The sequence below is a fragment of the Puma concolor genome, chromosome E1, assembly GCF_028749965.1.
Source record: "Puma concolor isolate L17-30 chromosome E1, mPumCon1.1.hap2, whole genome shotgun sequence".
In the NCBI taxonomy this organism is placed as follows: domain Eukaryota; kingdom Metazoa; phylum Chordata; class Mammalia; order Carnivora; family Felidae; genus Puma; species Puma concolor.
Window position 1 is genome coordinate 2317580 of NC_141680.1, and position 14463 is coordinate 2332042.

General features: G+C 59.8%; 1 protein-coding gene and 1 long non-coding RNA gene across 6 annotated transcripts; one reads left to right on the top strand and one right to left on the bottom strand.

Annotated features, from left to right (window-relative positions):
• The first annotated feature begins 1324 nt into the window (after nucleotides 1-1324).
• LOC112856976 (polyunsaturated fatty acid lipoxygenase ALOX12) lies at nucleotides 1325-12601 on the top strand. Of its 5 annotated transcripts, none has more exons than XM_086685750.1 (14): nucleotides 1327-1532; nucleotides 2030-2234; nucleotides 3282-3363; nucleotides 3445-3567; nucleotides 3666-3769; nucleotides 4017-4177; nucleotides 4995-5138; nucleotides 5889-6098; nucleotides 8302-8388; nucleotides 8599-8768; nucleotides 9546-9667; nucleotides 11716-11816; nucleotides 11937-12107; nucleotides 12212-12601. In XM_086685750.1, exons 1-14 carry the CDS (start codon nucleotides 1398-1400, stop codon nucleotides 12389-12391), a joined length of 1995 nt encoding a protein of 664 aa, XP_086541876.1. In that variant the 5' UTR covers nucleotides 1327-1397; the 3' UTR covers nucleotides 12392-12601. The 5 variants fall into 5 exon arrangements, with proteins under 5 accessions (XP_086541879.1, XP_086541878.1, XP_086541876.1 ...); XM_086685751.1 differs by having other exon boundaries at nucleotides 9582-9667; XM_086685754.1 differs by lacking the exon at nucleotides 12212-12601 and having other exon boundaries at nucleotides 11716-11847; nucleotides 11937-12071.
• Nucleotides 11561-14378, bottom strand: LOC147573981 (uncharacterized). The gene is made up of 2 exons (XR_015243804.1): nucleotides 14037-14378; nucleotides 11561-12120 (listed from the first exon to the last, which is right to left on the bottom strand). It is a non-coding gene; the product is annotated as an uncharacterized LOC147573981 (long non-coding RNA).
• Nucleotides 14379-14463: the final 85 nt, after the last annotated feature.

Consider the following 14463-nt stretch of genomic DNA (forward strand, 5'->3'; position numbering starts at 1 on the left):
CGGGAGCCTGCGAATGGCAGACGCATGGTGCTGAGCACAGAGGACACAGGTGGAGAGGAGTCTCGAAAATACGAGGGAGGACGACGCCCAGTGCAGATCAGACACTTCCGTGCAGTTTGGAGGCTGTTCTGCGGGTCTAGAAGCCCTCTTACCCCCAATAACCAACAGACCAAATCATTTTTGAGGGTCAGGCGCAAGAAAGCAGACTTACTTTGCTCTGGCCCAGGCCACCAGACATACACCCTGGGGGCCAAACGCTTATAAGTGACCCGGAGCCAGGTCTAGACAGGGAGCTGCGGGAGGCGTCTTCAGATTCCTGGATGACAAAGCCCCAGTCCTGGGGTCTACAGAGTCCCTAAGCAGCACCGGCCCCACCGCTGTTCCCTAGTTTCCTGCCCCGAGAGCCAGGAGAGCCACTCAGGAAATTGCTGGGGGGAGGAGGAAAGATAAGGACAGCAGGGAAGAGGACAAAAGTGGAACTTAATGCCTAACAAAAGCCACTTACATATAAGGTTTGAGAAGAGAACAATTCTGGTTAAGGGAAGAAGGCATCAGGGTCAGTGACGTGAAGACAAAAATTAACCTGTTACATACTGAAGGCTAAGGGACTCCGTTCACCCGGAAAGGACCAAGGTCACGGGAACTGCCCGCATATGCCGGGTTCCCGCCCAACTCCACGCTGCACCCGAACACCTGCGTCCCTAACATCTGCACGCACTCCGAAGGGTGGACGCCAGGAGTTTGCGCCGCCCTGCCTCGGTGAGGCCTCTGTTTCTGGTGTCCCCGGGTCCTGCAGCCAGGACGTGTGAAAACGGCCCCGGGAAGGAGGGGGGCCAGCCTTTGACCTGTCACTTTTCCAGGTTCTAGGTAACTAACTCCTGGTCATTTCTCGCAGGGCCGGGCTCCAACGCGGTAGAAACCAGGCGCCGCGGGCCCGCCGGGGTCCTTCTACCGGAGGCCAGCGCGGCCCCCCCCAGCCAGCCTTCCCCAGGTGCCAGCCCAGGGAGGCCGAGACCCCCTCATCCCCTCTTCCTCCCCACTTTCCCGAAGGCCTGGAGCCTCATCCTTGCAGCCCCCAGCCCCCTCCCCCTCCCCCCGCTGGCCGGTTGCGGCGGGCGCCTCCAGCCTCTCGGCCCCGCCCACCGGGCCCCCTTTATCTTCCCGCAGCCCCGCCCCAGCCGAGCCCCCCCCTCCCCCCCCACCAGCCGTCTCCTCCGCGCACAGGTTCGGGCTCGCCTGGGGCGGGGACTGGGGAGCGCCCGAGAGTTGCGAAGGGGCGGGGACGCAGGCCCCTCTTTAAAGGCCCGCGACCGGCCCGGAGGCGCCCCGACAGCCGCCGGCGGCCCCGGGCGATCCCGACGCGCAGGCCCCGGAGCCCGAGCTGCGGCGGGACCGCCATGGGCCGCTACCGCATCGGCGTGGCCACCGGCGCCTGGCTCTTCTCCGGGTCGCACAACCGCGTGCAGCTGTGGCTGGTCGGGGCGCGCGGGGAGGCGCGGCTGGAGCTGCGGCTGCGGCCGGCGCGGGGCCAGGTCAGACGCCCCGAGCGGGGACCCCGACCTTGGCCGGGCCTGGGCTCGCGGCGGGAGGGCGGCGGGGACGCGGGCGGCGAGCGACGGCGAGGTCGCGCCGGCGGAGACAGGAGCCGGAGCCCGGGCCGGGCTCAAGTCCCTTCTCCCTCCGGTCCTCGCAGCCTCCGCACTGGGCTTCCCCAAGTGACCCCAGAGCCGGTGTCAATGCGGGATCGGAGGTCCCGCCAGAGGCTGCTCCGAGGGCGGGCGCGGTGACAGCTCAGGGCTGGGCCCATGTGGGCGACGACGTTCAGTCACTGATCGCTGACCCCGCGGGCCGTGCCCCGCGCACTCGTCCTCCCGGGCCCGCGCCGCGCAGGTGTCCGGAGAGGGGAACAAGGGCTGCCGTCTCTGGAGGCCTTGGGCAGCGGGGGCTGCGCAAAGGCGCCCCTGACCCCCATGAAGACGGCCTCTCCCGGGCCCCTGCTCCTAAGTGTCGCGGACTGTGGCCCCCGCAGGAGGAGGAGTTCGAGCGCGACGTCCCCAAGGACCTGGGGCCCCTGCAGTTCGTGAAGCTGCGCAAACACCACTCGCTGGTGGACGACGCTTGGTTCTGCGACTGCATCACCGTGCGCGGCCCCGGAGCCTGCGAGGAGGCCACCTTCTTCCCCTGCTACCGCTGGCTGCAAGGCCAGGACGTACTGAGCCTGCCGGAGGGCACCGGTGAGGGGTGGGGGGCGGGGAAGCGGTATGGACACTGGGGACCTCGGGGGTCCCCAGGAGGGGCTTGAAAACAGTGGGTGCTCGGCAGATGAGGTAGGGAGAAGGCAAGGATCAGGGAAAAGTTCTCAGTCCCCAAGTGACACACAGAGTAAGGCGACTGGAGGGGAAGAAGGATCTGGAGAGCCCTCTTCCAATGAGGGGAAGGGGCCTGGGGGCTGCAGCACTGATGGAAAAGAGTGGAAGGCAGGTCTCTGTGTGGCTGGACAAGTGAGGGCAGCGACAGTCAGGACAGCATGCGCAGCAGGGGACCGCTCGGGGAAGACCACGAACCAGGCCGAGAAAGCAGGCAGACCCCTGGGAGGGACAGGGCGCACCCCGACAGCGGGCCGGAGGAGGAGGCAGTTCGGATTGGTCACTGTTCCAGACGAGTCCTGAGACCAACACGGACAAGGACGGTAAGGACGGGCGCCTGAGAGGGGGCTCCGACACAGGTGAGTGCGGGCACAGAGAAGAGCTGGAACCCGTCAACACAGACAGACTGTGCCTCTGAGGCTGAGAAAGGTGAAGTGAGGGAAAGAAGGTCAACCCAGCAGCTCCTCGATGGCTTCTGAAGACAGCCGCAGGTGTGACAGGTGAGGGTGCAGACGTGTGAAACTGAGCCAAGCTGATACGTGGGAGAAAGAGGTGCGGTCACACGAGTGATTCAGATTTTACCAGCTTAATTAAGGTGATGAATCCAACCCCCGGTATTGATGAAATAGGGTCAGGGAGGGAAAGACAGGCTCACAAACATGGGGGACAACCATGACGTTTGTGTCTCAGGGCAAGGGCTGAGCACAGAGGTGAGGGCCCCCGGGGAGTGCAAGGTCGGCAGGTCTGGGAAGCGCTCGTCTGGGCGACTGATCACATGAGGCACAGGGAGAGACAGAAGCGACAAAGCAGAACGGGGCCCTCGGGCCCTGACCACCGGGGCTAAGACGAAGACAAGCAGGGGAGAGCCCAGGACCACGCAAAACCGTGTGGCCAATCACCTTCGTGTCTCCCCAGCGCGCCTGGCAGGAGACAATGCCTTGGACGTGTTCCAGAAGCATCGGGAGAAAGAGCTGAAGGAGAGACGAAGACTGTACTGGTGAGCCCTGTCCCCCCTCCCCGGGCCCCGCCCCTCTCGCTGACGGAGACACCCTCCCTGAAGTCCCCTCCTGTCTCCCAGCTGGGCCACCTGGAAAGAAGGGTTACCCCGAACGATAGCGGCAGAACGCCAGGACGATCTGCCTCCAAACTCGAGGTTCCATGAGGAAAAGAGGCTGGACTTCGAGTGGGCACTGAAGGCAGGGTGAGGAAGCCTGGGGCTCAGGGCGGAGCAGGGCGGGGAGACCGGACAACGGCGGGAGCGTGCGAGGGGCTGGGCTCACGTCCCCACACCCGTCCTAGGGCTCTGGAGACGGTCCTCAAGCGCGTTTACACCCTCCTGAGCTCCTGGAGCCGCCTGGAGGATTTTGACCAGATCTTCTGGGGCCAGAAGAGCGACCTGGCTGGTCAGTGGTTCTTTCAGGTCTCGATACGTCCCCGATGGCCCCGCTGGGTGACCCGCCCTTCACACCCCATAGTCCCCTTGACTCCTCAGACCCTGTCGGCCGACCCGGTCACAGAGGCCTCCAGAGTGACGAGGCAGGGGCCACAGACAGGGTGGTCACGTGCCTGAACCGCCTGGGTAGGGCCTGGAGGGGAGGGACATCCGGGAGGTGACAAATACCCCCTCCTCCACTCCCCCTGGCCCCACAGAGAGGGTTCACCACTGCTGGCGGGACGATGAAATTTTCGGCTACCAGTTCCTCAACGGCGCCAACCCCATGGTGCTGAGACGCTCCGCCTCCCTGCCCTCCCGGCTGGTGCTGCCCTCGGGGACCGAGGCGCTGGGGGCCCAGCTGGAGAGAGAACTCCAGGTACTCGGTCTCCTTGGCCGTGTGGGCGGGGGAAGCGGTGAAGGCGAGGGACCAAAGATGGGTCAGGGGAAGGGAGGCCTGGTCGCCCACTGTGCTGGGCTGCGGAGCCCCGTGCAGAGAGCCTAAGGATGACAAAGCATGGAGATGGGTGCCGCGAGGAGCTCCCGGCACGGAGGGGAAACCGGACTAATTCCCAGGGCCCCGGCGGGGCCGGAGACGTTAGCAGGGACGATGATGTTCCCTGGCTGACGTCATACTCCCGACACCGGCACCGTGGGCAGGGACGAAGGTGAAGAAGGCACCGCCAGTGGGCGAGACCTGGGGAGGCCGCCTGGAGGAGAGCAGGGTCTGGAAGGGCCGTGCGGGTGTGCGCACGTGCCGGCTGGATTGGGCGGCGGCCGTGGCCAGGGGCCCTCTGTGCGGCGCTCAGACGAAAAGGAGACATTTGGACGGGAAGCGAAAGAGCGTTTGCCGAGCTGGTGGGGACCAAACACAGGGAGCAGAGCACCGAGGGGTGACGGCGAAGGGGACCGGCCAGCCTGGCAAAAGGACAGCTTCCGGTACCCGTAACACAGACCGGGCCGGACGCGGGCCCGGCTCTGAGCCCAGATCCGCTAACCGCATGTGACGCTCCGTTTCTTGGCTCAGCGAACCTGATGGGGTGGGACCAGACGCTCCGGGCCTGCCAGCGGGGCTCTGGTGCCGACACAGGATGATGGCAAGAAGCTAGATCAAGGCCGTCGCCTGGCCTCTGCCTGGGCCCCCAGGGGTGCACCGTCAACCGTAACCTTGGGCGTGTCCCTCCTCCTCCCCGCAGAGCGGTTCCCTGTTTGAGGCTGACTTCAGCCTGCTGGACGGAATCCCGGCCAACGTGATCCGAGGAGAGAAGCAGTACCTGGCCGCCCCCCTCGTCATGCTCCAGATGCGACCCGAGGGGAAGCTGCTGCCCGTGGTCATCCAGGTGAGGCGCCCTGGGCACCCCCTCCCCACATGGCTCTGTCCGCCCGACCTCTGCTCCCAGCTTCTTTGTCCCTCACCCCCACCTCACTCAGAGCGGCCGGTCCGCCTGTCACTCTTGGCTTGCTGGCTCACCCAACTGGAAGTTCCCGTTCTGTTCGAGAGCCATACTGGCCTTCTGGATTCTCATCCTGTACCCGGTGGTTCTCAAACTTTTGTGGGCATCACAGTCACGGGAGGGCCTGTTCAAACACAGGTGGCCGGGTCCCCCCACCAGACTTTCGGGTCCAGTAGGTCTGGGGGTAGGAACTGGGAATCTGCATTTCTAACAAGTTCCAAAGCTGCTGCTGGTTTGGGGGCCACACTCTGAGAGACCTCTCCTCTCTCTAGGGCCCCTGACTCAACACCCATTGTCTCGCGAGTCCCTTTCTCCCGTGGTTCTCGACGGTCCGGTCCGTCACCGAGTCCTGCCCACCGTCTCACACACCCAGCTTCTCCTTCCCATTGCCCACCCTTGCTCGGGCCCAGGCTTGCTGGGCCCCCTGCTTCTGACGCTCCTGCATTCGCCCCACCATCTGGGCACCGGTGCGCAGTGCAGGTGGGAGGCACAGTAGGAGGGGGCCTTGGTCTTCCTCCTAGACCCTAACCTGCAGGGAGCAACACCTTCCGTACTTGGCCGTGGCCGCCCCCGGAGCCGAGCAGAATGCCACACAGCAGGTGGAAGTTCAGTAACTGTCTGATTTCCTTCTTGCAGATCCAGCCCCCCAGCCCCAGCTGCCCCGCGCCCCCGCTGTTCCTGCCCTCGGATCCCCCGCTCGCCTGGCTCCTGGCAAAAATCTGGGTCCGCAATTCCGATTTCCAACTGCACCAGCTCCAGTATCATCTGCTCAACACTCACCTGGTGGCCGAGGTCATCGCCGTGGCCACCATGAGGTGCCTCCCAGGGCTGCACCCCGTCTTCAAGGTATGTCCTCTCCCCTCCGTGCCCCAGTTCACAACCCCAGAGAGAGGAGACAGCCCAATGCCAAGTGGCGCCGCAGGAACACAAAAACGTTTACATCAGTTTGTGAACGAAAGCGGGGAGACGAGGAGCAAGACCGTACAGTCCGAAACCCGTGTGTTAATGACATCAAGTCACTTAACGTTTCTTCGGGAACGCTCTGAAATTCTCAGGGAGCTGACGATGTAGCGATGAGCCTGGAGTACAGCTGGAATGTTGTTAGTAAGACAGCAGCCTTGTCCCTGCCTTTGGAGAGTCACTGTTTGGCCAGGAAGGCAAGTGACGCCCCAGAGAGCCACCCGGGAGAACAGTAACTGGGCCTGGAATTTGACGTCACCAGAGACAGCCTATGAGCACCACGGAACTCACGGGGAATGTTCTGCTGCAACCGAAGAGCGTGCTGAGTCAGAACAGATCAAAAGGCCAGGAGAATGCCCCAGCAGGCTACCGGTACCTGCCCAGGACCGGCACACAGAGACACGCGCTGGCAAGGTGGGGGCGTGAATGAAAAGCGAAAAGAAGTCAGAGACTTCGTGGAGGGAGGGGACAACGGCTGCAGTGATCCCGGGTGGGAGACTGGAGACAGGCTGGAGGTCCACGCTCCCACGACACCTGGGAGCCCACAGGGTGGGGGGAACGCCCTAGAAGGTGGTGAAATTTTATAAAACAGCGAGTTCAGGATCCATGGTTAGGCAGAAGGCAGCAAAGTAAGCCTCGTGCTTGCTTAAAAATGTTCTCAACATCTTGATGGCACTTTAGGTACAGGGACATGGTGGGGAGGGACAAAGCTGATACCAGCTTCGGAATGAGGCTGGTTGTCAGCAACGGCAAGGTCAGGAGAAGAGCCGGTCTGGAAGCAAAGACGGGGTGTCCAGTTTTAAATACGGGGCACCGAAGTGTCGGCAGGTTGGCACGTGAGTCCCCACCGTGGGGTTTCAGCTGGGGGCTTCCACCCCTCCCCCAAGCCTGGCCGGGCACAGCCGCGGCCCCCGCGAGTCCGGGACAACACAGACAAGAGGGACACCAGCGTGCGCAATCGAGTCTCAGATCTTGCCAGTCTCGTGATGCCCCCGCGTCGCTGTCTTCCGCTCTTCTGGAGTGGGTTAGGCTTCTGTTCACGCTCGCGACCCCACGTCACTAGCGCAGCCCTGTCCCCGCCTCGCCCCGCTCATCACTACGCTGCCCCGAGGCACGTCAGCCCCACGGGAGAGTGAAGCTGCTAACGTCACAAAGGTTCCTCCTGCGGCCTCTGGATCTGGATGCGGGGACAGACTGGAATCCTGACCTTGGCACCTCCCAGATGCGCGCTCAGGGTCCTTGACTCCAAGCGGGGATGACGGGAGCTCCGCTGTGGGTTTGTGAGGGGATATGCGGACGTAACGCCACAGCGTGCCACAGGCTGAAAGTCACAAAGCACATTCGCCCTTGTGATTATTGTGGCTGTTACGAGGGTTGTTGGCCCTCGGGGATCTCCTCTCCCCCTGTGGACTTGGGGCTTTCTAGGACACTCGGGGATCAGCGGGGTCATTCCCTGCGTGCAGCATCTACAGTGCAGATGAACCCCACACTTCAGGAAACCTGCACGTGACCTGGGCGGAAGTAACACAAAACAGTCTGAGATCAAAGAAACGCGTGTGGGGGTCAGACGGCCTTTTTCATGCCTAATAAAAAGCAGTTTCTTAAAGTTATTAAGATTAGAGGGGCCTAACCGCCAACCTGGGGCTGGGGCAGGTGTGACGACGCCCCTCCCCCCCCACCAGTGTAAGCAGGCGGCTCAGTATGGCCCCTCCCATGACTCACAGAACCCCCCCCCCACCGAAAGGCGCCTCCCCTGGACTGCAGCGCCAGATGGGGGCATGGCTCTGCAAACGAGCAGAGAGGCTAATTTAAGCTAGGAGTATGTGCACAATAGGAAAATAAAAAGGACACATACACTCAAGGCGGGAGTAATGAAGAGCAGTGGTAACAGCCGCAGCCCCAGCCTGACTCCCGGGGCAGCAGAGGGCACGAGAGCGAGTGCTCAGGGACGCACAGACAGGCCTGTCCCAGCAGCACCAGGGAGGAAAGCGTCCAGGGGGGAGAGGGCCATCAGGCCTGGCGCCACACCCCAGGAGGAGAGACCCCGGCGTGGCCTCCCTAACCCCCACCCCAACCCCCTCCACCCCAGCTCCTGATCCCGCACATCCGCTATACCTTGGAAATCAACACCCGGGCCAGATCCCAGCTCATCTCGGAAGGAGGAATATTTGATAAGGTAAGGAGGTGACGGGCCACAGGGTGGGGCTCATCACCCAGCATTCCGTGACCTCCCGCCACTTTCAGGATCCCAGACGGTGGGAGCGTCCCGGCCCTAAACCCACGCGCCTGTCCCTCTAAGCTCGTGTCTTTAAATGTGGAACCCCACCTCCGAGCCCCTGCACACCGAGCCCCTTTCCCTCAAGGCCTCTCTTCTCTCTTGTCGCAGGCGGTGAGCACTGGCGGAGGGGGCCACGTGCACTTGCTCCGTCGGGCCATGGCCCAGCTGACCTACAGCTCCCTCTGTCCTCCTGACGACCTGGCTGCGCGGGGCCTGCTGGGAATCCCAAGTGCCCTCTACGCCCACGATGCCCTACGGCTCTGGGAGATCATTGCCCGGTGGGTCAGAGTGGCGGCTGGGAAATGCAGGGGCTTCGGGAAGGGGGCCGGCGGGGCTCTGACCTGAGGTCAGCATGGGACAAAACTCCCACATGAAACCTAGAAGGTCCAGGGGCGCCTGGGGGGCTCAGTCGGTTAAGCGTCCGACTTTGGAAGGTCCAGACAGGAGGCGCAGGAGCTCAGTCCTGGGGAGACAGGAAGAGTCAGGAGGCAGCGGACGTGCAGGAAGGGTGGGCAGGTAAAGCACGGGGTATGAAGGAGTCAGGGATTCTGTCAGAAGAATGCCTTTTTCAGCCGTGGGTCCAGAATTCTTTTTTTTTTTCCCCCTGTTTGTTTATATATTTATTTGTTTTAACGTTTATTTGTATTTTTGAGAGACAGAGATAGAGCAAGAGCGGGAGAGGGGGAGGGGCAGAGAGAGAGGGAGACACAGAATCTGAAGGAGGCTCCGGGCACGGAGCTGTCAGCACACAGCCCGACGCGGGGCTCGAACCCATGAACCGTGAGATCATGACCCGAGCCGAAGTCGGATGCTCAACCGACTGAGCACCCAGGTGCCCCACGAGTCCAGAACTCTTAAAACTAATGGCACACGTTTCCTTCCTTTCTAAACTAGCGTTTGGAAAGAGCTAGGGAACGTTCCCCCAAGACAACGCCGGTAAGACCTGTCCCCACAAACAGTGAGCGTCAGCTGGGCAGAGGCCGCAGGAAGGGAGTAGAGGTCAGAGGCTGGCGCCTTCTCCCCTCAAGGAGCTCAGCCCCTTCTCCTCTGGGCAGGTACGTGCAGGGCATCGTCCGCCTTTTCTACCACAGGGACGACGTCGTGAGAGGGGACCCTGAGCTGCAGGCCTGGTGCCGGGAGATCACCGAGGTGGGGCTGTGCCAGGCCCAGGACCGAGGTAGGACCCTCCCCAGAGACAGGAGCCCCATCTCGGTCCTGCCCCTCTGGGTTCAGGCCCCAACCCCTCACCACACCCCCCTCTCCAGCCCCGCATGAAGCTTCGGAATCCCGTTCCGAACTGAGGATAATTCCAGATACCCAGGGACTGTCCTCCGCAGAGACCCTGGCCATCAATCTTTACTGCCATCCCCTAGCCCAAGTCACAGATGCCCCTAATCCGCCACAGCACGGGGGCCCGATAAGACCAGGACCACAGCCAGGGTGGGACGTGCCCGGGTCCCGCTGGGGCTCCCGTGCTCTCCTCGTGGTTATTTTCCTACATGCGATACAAACGGGGTGAGTTTTCCACCGAGGCCCGGGGTCCGGCACTCAGCTTCCCCGCCTTCTCCTCCTGCTTCTGTGCACACGCTCTGGGCGTACTGCACACGCCCACGGTGCACGGTCACGTCTGGGGCACACTCAGCACCGTCCGCGCCTTGGCACAGACCTGAACTCCACGCACTGCCCCTCGGGGTCCCGGTTCCGAGGCCAATCTGGCCTCCCTTCCCCTCGGCCGAGATCTAGCCTCCGCCGTTGGCACCCCCACCTGCGCTTTAACCTCTGGGGAAGACACAGCTTTTCTCAGCTTTTGGCGGGTCCATCCTCCCTCTCCAGCACACACGGGCCAGCAGGGACCGCTTGAAATCATCCTTCGGGCATCCTGCGTCCGGGGAGCCGCTCTGGCCAGGCCCTGGGGGTACAGTGGGCGATAAACCAATGCCTACACTCCCCCTTCCGGGGCAAACTTTCCCTGGTACACCTCAGTCCCAGAAAACCCTTCTTCCTCTCCCTGGCCATCTCCTCCCAACCACCATCTACATCTGGAAGATAAAAATAAACACTCATATGGCAGCTTTAATCTCCCCCGACTGCCTCTCATTCTCTCTTTTCCCCTCTCCCCCCCCACCCCACCCCGGTTCTCATGGTGCTCTTTGCCTAATTTTCCCGATAGCCTTTCTAGAGGAAATGTGCTAAAATTAAAAACAGCTTGAGAAAAGCAGTCAGGACCCGGAGTTCAAGGTCAGCCTTTTCCCAAAGACGGGATCCTGCCCAGCAGGTTAATCTCTCTGGTCTTTGATTTTTTTTTTTTTAATCTACAGAAGGGGAGTGATTATATATGTTCCTCTTAACAGGATAATTGGGTCTCTGAGTCCCCACCTCCACTGTAAAACCAGTGGCCCGAGACAACCCTTGTGGAAACCCTCTCTTGGCCATGACACCACGAACACGGGACTTCTCGTAATCCTCACCTTGTAACTCAGACACTTATAATGCCCTTGTCCCAGAGTAGGAGGAAACATCCCTAAATTCTTAACCCCTTTTTGAGGCAGAAGATATTCTATCAGTCAGAGCTGTTCACCCCCAACCCTTCCGTAATAATAATAATTATTATTTATTGAGAATTTATAACGTATTAGGTGACTTCAATGCATTATCTCTTTTATAAGGCAGGTGGCACCCACACTTTACAGGTGAAGAAACCGGGGTTCAGAGAGATTAAGTCATTGGTCTAAGGCACCCAAATATTATTGCTTGAACCTGAATTGAAACTCACATCTAATGCAAATATATTTGAATAAAGGAACAAATACCCATCAATGCCAAAACACAGGTGACCCTTAAATAACGCAGGGGTGAGGGCACCGACCCTCCCCCACACACCCAGCAGTTGCAAATCTGCATCTACGTTCTGACTCCCCCCAAAACTTCACTACCAAGAGCCTATCGTTGACCGGAAGCTTTACCAGTAACATAAACAGTTAATTAGCATGTATTTTGTGTGTTCTATGTTATCATGTGCTGTATTCTGACGATAAAGCGAGCTAGGGAAAAGAAAACGTCAAGAAAACCGTAAGGAGCATACATTTGTAATACCGTACGGTAAATAGCCCACACATAAGCGGACCTGTGCAGTCCAACCCCAAGTGGTGCAGACATCCCAAGACGTCAGCCTTCAGGTTTCTCCTCTCCGGCCGTAGCCTCCAAACCCCCTTCCTCTCTGCCCAGGTTTCCCTGCCTCCTTCCAGTCCCAGAGTCAGCTCTGTCATTTCCTTACGATGTGCATCTTCACTTGCACTGCCCAGCACGGGGCCATCAACCAGGGCCAGGTATGACAGCCGGCAGCCCGGGTCCCCGAAGGCAAGTGTCGGACCTTGGGATTCCCAAGGGAAAGACGGGGGTTCCAAGCAGAAGTACCAGGACCCTAGGCTTGCAGTTTCTTCCCCCAGCTGGACTGGTACGCCTGGGTCCCTAACGCCCCGTGCACCATGCGGATGCCCCCACCCACGACCAAGGAAGACGTGAAAATGGCCACAGTGATGGGCTCACTACCTGACATCCGACAGGCCTGTCTTCAAATGACCATCACGTGGCACCTGGGTCGCCGCCAGCCAGACATGGTGAGACAGGACTCTGGGAAAAGTCAGAAGGGAGACATGAGAGTGAGGGTCTGCATGCTTCTGCCTTTGGACTAGAAACTGACCGACGCTTTGTTCTTTCCCAGGTACCTCTGGGGCACCACAAAGAAAAGTATTTCTCAAGCCCCAAGGCCAAGGCTGTATTAAGCCAATTCCAAACAGATCTGGAAAACTTAGAAAGAGAGATCACAGCCCGGAATGCACAAGTGGACCTGCCCTACGACTACCTGAGGCCCAGCCGCATAGAGAACAGTGTTACCATCTGAGCTCTAGGGCGCCCCCGCCTGGAGGCCTTCAGATCCGCGCTAGTGCCGATGCTTCATCTGGAATTTCCAGGAGTCCAGTCTCTGCTGCTAAAGCTCTACTCTCTCCCCCCAACTAAAGCCCCCACGTCAGTATCCCACCAGTCCCACCAGTCCGGGGGGGCTGCAAACCTTTTCTGTAAAGGGCCAGCAATAAATGTCTCAGGCTTTGCAGGCCACGCGGTCTCTGTCACAACCACTTAACGGTCCCGAAACGGCACAAAAGCAGCCACAGACGATATGTCACTGGAATGAGGTGTCACTGTGCTCCTGTAAAACTGTACTTATGAGCCGTGAAATATGAACTTCAAAGTGTCACAAGACGGTCTTCTTCTTTTGGCTTAGTCAACCATTTAGAAATGCAAGAAAACCTGGTGTTTTGCTGGATGGACCCGCACAGACTGTGGGCTCGATTTAACCCGCAGTGGGGGGACCTGCCTGGGGTGCTCTGCGCTAGCCTGAGGCACTGCCCCTACTCTGCAAAAACGGTTCCACAGAACCTCTCGGAGGTTTCTTGGATAAATCAACTACCTCAACTAATTCTCCTTTCCCGGGAGCTAGACTTCCTGCGGAGTGGCCAACTTAAATCTTCCTGCCTCTGTTTTTTGGCAACGTCCCCTCCACCCTGTTCCCCCTATTTGCACACCTACCCCAAAAGCCCTTGAGTAACAATGATGCTCCTGGGCAAAATAAACACCCGCGTGCCTTGATGGCTCCCCCCCCCCCCCACCTCTGCCAGTCTCAAGCACGGGAGGCATGAAATTCATGTCCCAAGGCCACTTTCCCAGCTCCTTTGGTATCCCAGGGTCTGTGTTTCCCAGGATTCAAGTTCTTTCTCACAACCTGTTTCAGAATGATATGCATTAAATAAACGGGGGAAAAAGTACCACAAAGTTGTTCTAATCACGGACACAGTGTTTCTTCGCGTTTGGTAACAAAACGTGACTTAAGGATTCCCGATGCTAAGAGACCTTGGGGTCTCGGGATCAAAATAGTCCCCTCTCGATTATGCGGTGGATCACTGCCCTCACTAGAATGGGTACAACGGGATCAGTAGAAAACGGTGTTCTCCAAACACCCTAGCTCCCTAAACAATTCTCACAAACCTGCCCCTCGCCAGTGAAGTAGACAAGCTTTCTCCTCGGAGTGGGTGATCGATTCCCATTGTTAAAGTCTTGTGCCCTACACCTTATTCAAGGGGCCTATGATCACTTTCCGTGGTTCGCACGCAGCAGGGAAGCAAAGTGGCGTCACTTTGGTGTACTTACTCCTTTCTCCAAATACATTTGGCAAGACCACTCCCCCTACACACACAGCATGTTCACGGAGTCTGTTTTCCCGAGACTTTTCCTAACGCCCCGCATTTCTCCTGGGTTTGGGCATCCTGAACCATTCAGTATTCTGCGTTTGGTAACAAAACGTGACTTAAGGATTCCCGATGCTAAGAGCCTTCAATTCTGAAGCCTCCTGGCCACGACTGCACGCTTGGCCTCGGGAAGGGGCTCCTATCTCCTTTCATCGTGTCAGAGTATCTATTTTTAAAGGCAGGGATGAGAAAAAAGGAGATAGAGGCGGTCTTTCTCGGTGTAAATCCCTATGTGTCACTTACCATGCCCCCCATCACGGGACACCACCCGCAACTAGCGTATCTGAGGGGGAAAATTCGAGTAGCTCCAATCCTGCGCGCCTCAGGGCCCGACGCCTCGGTTACTAGAAGCTCCGCCAGAGCTACTCCTTCCCCGGGCGCCGCTGCGCTGCTTCCTCGTCACGTGACGCGCAGTATTCGGTCACGTGGCGCGCTGGGTCCTCCCATTCCAGCCTGGGCCGGGGGGTGACCAAGAAAGCGGAGGCGTTGCTCCGACAATAATCCGCGCCCCAGCTACATAGATCATGAGGGGTTCCTGGGGGGCCGTCTCGGCCTCACACGCCTCCCGCTCCGCCGGAGATCCGGGAGAGCCTGGAGGCGCCCAGCGAAGTCCGCCCGGCGTCCCCCGGCGCGATGGTTGGGACCGGAGGCCACGCCCCCTCGGCTGCGC

Coding starts and splice junctions, on each gene's coding strand:
- LOC112856976 (XM_086685750.1), top strand. CDS start 1,398: ATGGGCCGCTACCGCATCGGCGTGGCCACCGGCGCCTGGCTCTTCTCC. Junction 3,770..4,016: donor CCAGAAGAGCGACCTGGCTG/GTCAGTGGTTCT, acceptor CTGGCCCCACAG/AGAGGGTTCACCACTGCTGG. Junction 11,817..11,936: donor GGGCCATCAACCAGGGCCAG/GTATGACAGCCG, acceptor TTCTTCCCCCAG/CTGGACTGGTACGCCTGGGT.